This window comes from Crocodylus porosus, unplaced genomic scaffold (genome assembly GCF_001723895.1).
Source record: "Crocodylus porosus isolate Cpor-Errol unplaced genomic scaffold, CroPor_comp1, whole genome shotgun sequence".
NCBI lineage: Eukaryota > Metazoa > Chordata > Crocodylia > Crocodylidae > Crocodylus > Crocodylus porosus.
The window spans coordinates 60,211,498-60,215,974 of NW_017728950.1; the positions used below are offsets into that span (position 1 = coordinate 60,211,498).

The 4,477-nt window shown below is 43.9% G+C and overlaps 1 protein-coding gene across 1 annotated transcript in view; it reads left to right on the forward strand.

Moving 5' to 3' along the window:
- PUM3 (pumilio RNA binding family member 3) overlaps nucleotides 1-4,477 on the forward strand; it is a 44,157-nt gene that overhangs the window by 21,789 nt on the left and 17,891 nt on the right. The window contains 2 exon segments of the mRNA XM_019555298.1: nucleotides 2,852-2,950; nucleotides 3,626-3,679. Coding sequence (XP_019410843.1) covers nucleotides 2,852-2,950; nucleotides 3,626-3,679 — 153 coding nt within the window.

Here is a 4,477-nt window from a genome sequence, read left to right on the forward strand (position 1 = left end):
TTTTTTTTTTTTTTTAATTCTTCTTGGGGCTATAAGCATTGCCTCTGCCATAACTTCCAGCAGCTGAGCTTCCAGCTTATAGTGTAAATCTTGTAATGGCTTCCTAAGTGCGTGACCTTATTCTCTTATGGTAGTATAAGAATGATGTAGCTGTGATGATCCAGAAATTGTAAGATTTCCTAAAGTGAAGTATACGTTGGTCCAATAAAGCACAGACGCACGCACACTATGTGGTTGGGATAGTTAGACTGTCTTCCTCGGGTCTCTCTGTTCTTTTTGTAACTTTTTTTTAAATTACTTCAGTCACTCATTGAGGTATTTAATTCTTCTGTGTTATATTCCAATCCTTGTTCTTATTAATGCAGCTCCTAAATTTACATCCTCAAGCAAACTTTTGTTAGCACATGCCTACTTTATTGTACAAGGTCTTGAATTGAAAATATTAAATTAGATTTGGTCCCAAATATCACAATATCAAATGCTTTACTACAATTTAGGTAGATTAAGTCTCCCTTTCTTTTTTTTTTTTTACTTTTTTTCAAAAGAGAGCCTATACTGCATTTCATCCCATTATCTTCAGGTGTTTCTTTCAGAAATTGTTCTAAAGCCTTGTATATTGTTGTTATCTAAATAAGACCGTAGTTGCCCAGATCAGTCTTTTTGCTCCTCTTAAATTTTATATACTGCACTTGTTGAATTCAAATTAGGTGGTGCTACCCCTGAATTGATAGACCTGTTGAAAACTCTAATAACCAGACATGCAATTTTCATGTGTCAATTTTTTTTAGAAATTCTGGGATGGATATTATGCAGTCTCCGTGACTTAAGTGCATCAAGTTCCAGTGACAGGTTTGATAAAGTGACTTATAGCTTCATAGTTGGTAGGGTCAGAAGGGACCTGAGCAGATCATCAAGTCCGACCCCCTGCCATGGCAGGAAAAAAGAAATCTGTCATCTTGCAACATCCAAGACTTTTTTGGTTTTATTGTTGGTAGTAGGGGTGCACTGATAGATTTTGGGGGCCAATACCGATAGCCAGTATTTAAGGAGGCATATCAGCTGATACTAATCCGATTTTTCCCGATTTATGGTTGTGTACAGCTGGTAAGTCCATTGTAGTGGAATGGGAGGAGGGAGGCAAGGGGCATCAGTGGGGCAGATCAGCACCCCCTGCAGTGAGGGAGGGGGCGGGGACCGGTGCTGCCCACCCAGGGCAGGGCATAGGACAGCCGTGGTTCACTGTGGGGAGGCAGCTCCTGCCACTGCTTGCACCCTGGGAGGGCACAGCAGGGTGGGGGCTACGGGGGCATGTGCCCCTGCATTTGGGCAGGGTGGGTGGGCTGGAGCTGGGCTGCACTGGGCTCTTCTTGGCAGAGGCTGGGCTCAAGAAGGGGGCTACAAAGGGGGCTGCAACCACTTCAAACTTCACCATAGCCCTGCTCCCAGTGCTGCCACCACAGCATGCCTGGCGCAGCCCTATTCCTGGCCTGTGGGTGGAGGCAGGGCATTGAGCTGGGGCCGTGCCAGGCCAGTGGTGACACTGGGAGTGGGGCCATGGCAAAATTTGTGATGGCTCCAGCCCACAGCTGCAGTCCACCCACCTGGCTTCACGCAGATCTGGGGGCACATGCACCCCTCCCCCCCATGTCCTCCCAGGGTGCAAGCAGTGGCAGGAGCTGCCACTGCCGCCACTGCCCCCCACCCCTCCAAGCTGCAGCTCTGTCTCATGCCCCACCCTGGCTGGGCAGCACCTGCTCCTACCCCTTCCTTCTCCATGGAGTGGGGGGGAATGTTGCTCTGCTCTCCACCACACTTCTTCCCTCCCCACTCCCCTTCCACCACACCAGACCTCCAGCTGCACGCGGCTCTCCGCATACTGCTGGGTTGTGCTCCTTGCCTGCGTGCTGCGGTGTGGCTGCACACGGACGAGCACTTATCGGCCCCATTGGGCTGATATCCAATACAGTCAATTTTCTTTGTCAGTACCGATCTGATATCAGACCAATGTGTTGGTCCACCTCTAATTGGTACTCTTTGTTCTCCAATTGAAAACAAAGACTACCATGTTCCTGGAGTATTGCTCTCTATTAACATTACACAGCTCTTACTCTGTATCTAAATCGAAACCTAAGGATGTACGTAGGATAACATTGCCACAATCACAACAGAACTTCTTTTCCCATCATTCCCCAAAGCTATATTGACCCAGATGTTTTGGGTTTTTTGTTTTTTAATGTTATCCATGCGCCTGCCTCTTCCCTTCCCCTCGCTCCTTTTAAATGATGAAATATACTTAAAGGTCATGGGACATTTTAACTTTTTGCGACTTTTCCAGGAGAAATGTGTTCTTTCATAGCTGTGTTCCAGTTAGGATTGCCTTTTTACCATGGTGGTGTTGCCCGTCTAACATCATTTCTTTCCTACATCAGTAGCCTAGAACAGGGGGGCCAGCTTTTTTTCGTAGGCATGCCACAAATTAGTCCTTTACCCTCTGACTGCTACCCCAGTCCCCTTCCTCTACCTCATCTGCTGCTCTGCTTTCTGCTCTCTAATTTCCTCTCTGCTTTGTCTCCTGGCCTGCTTTCTGCCCTATCTGTGGCTATACTGCCTGTTCCTTCTGCCACACACAAAGGCTGCCATGCCACTTGCAGTATGTGTGCCTCAGATTGGCCACCCATTATCGAATCAGTAGCACCTTTCCCCACCCCTCCATTTTAACTTCCTACTATTCAAGCAATAATGCTTTTGACTACAAGTTTGAGGGGAAGACTGACTAATACTTGCCCCCCTCAAACACTTTTCATAAAAAGAAATCTGTCTTTAACTACCTACTATATCTGTTCTTCCTCAGGAAATGATTGAAGCCATCAGAGAAGCAGTAATCTACTTGGCACATACACATGATGGAGCCCGGGTAGCTATGCACTCTTTATGGCATGGCACACCAAAGGTATTGTGCACAGCTTTTGCCTATCCAGCCTCAACTTAGAAGTTAGGTTTTGAGCTCTAGGCTGAAACATAGATTTTTGTCTGTGCCTGACTCTTTGGTTGCACATTAATTGGCCAGTTGATATATAGGAGTACAGAAGGTCACAATACAGAACATGACTGACGCCTTTAAAAGGTTAAAAAGATAAACTAAAATACTTTCTATTCACTAGTTCTTATGTTTTGGGGTTTCTCCTTCAAGATTAGATAATATGCAAAACCATGTAAGGAGAGCAGAGCAGAGAGCTATGTTTAAGTGTAAGGGGCATCATGCACTTTTGCTGGTGACTAAAATTTTGCTTATATGTGGAAGGGGAAAGGTCTTTCATATGGAGACAGTAAACTAAGTGCTTGAGCTCTGTGGCCTGCCAACTTAAGAAAAAGCGGTAAAAGGGAGACTTCAGCGATTGTGGATGGGGCCAAAATGCAAGTAAGAGACCCTAGGGGTTCCTTTCTTTTGGACTTTTCCACTTATTTTGGTGTAACACTTCACTTAGGATTAAGGTCTTTTGATTAGTAAATGAAAATGTAACACCTGTAATAAATGAACTGATACTAAGCATTTAGCTGTCAGTAGCATCTTAGTTATTGTAAATTGTTACCAATTAATGTTTCTCCTTTTTTTTTCTTTGGATAGGACAGGAAAGTCATCCTGAAAACAATGAAGACTTACATTGAAAAAATAACTACTGTGAGTGATTTTAAAAACGTTAACTTGAGTAGTTACTGCAACATTTTCATAATTGTCAAGTCATTTCCAGTTTGAACATTCTCTGAGCTGAGAAGAAACTTGGAACCAGCTATCTGAACAGGAAAATTGTTACAAAGCCTCCTGTATAAGTGTAAAAACAAACATTTATTTGGGCTTTATAGAAAAGTTTCCTTCTTCCAAAGTGTCATATTTGTTCTGTTTAGGGATATACAGTGATGATGTCTGTATGTAAACTATTCAGCTTTGACTGTTAATGGAGACAGGTTAAATGACTGGTTCGTTTATTGCAGTATAACCGTTCTTTTACTGTTATGTGAAAGTGTGCAGCATATATACATGTGTCTCTCAGAAGTGGCCGACAATAGGCATTTAAAAACCTAAGAATTGTGTAAAGACCTCTTGTTTGTGTGGAAGCTTAAATTCTAGTCCAGCTTCCATGGAAGTTACTGTAGGTTCGGACTTAATCAAGACTTGCTCTTCAAAGGTGGTAACTACTAAGGGTGTGCAAAGGGGGTCCTATTCAATCCAGATTCAGCCCGAATCAGGGACAGTGATTTGATTCATTGATTCGGATCACTATCCTCAGTTTTGATTCAGCTGAATCCATGGAGTACCAACTGAACTCCAACTAGCTTCAAGCATCAAGGACAACAAAAAGTCCTTTTTCAGATATGTGGGGAGCAGGAGGAAAAGCAAGGGCAACGTTGGATCCCTGCTAAACCAGATGGGGCAACTGACAACTGACGCCCAGGAAAAAGCCAACCTATTAAATAGGTA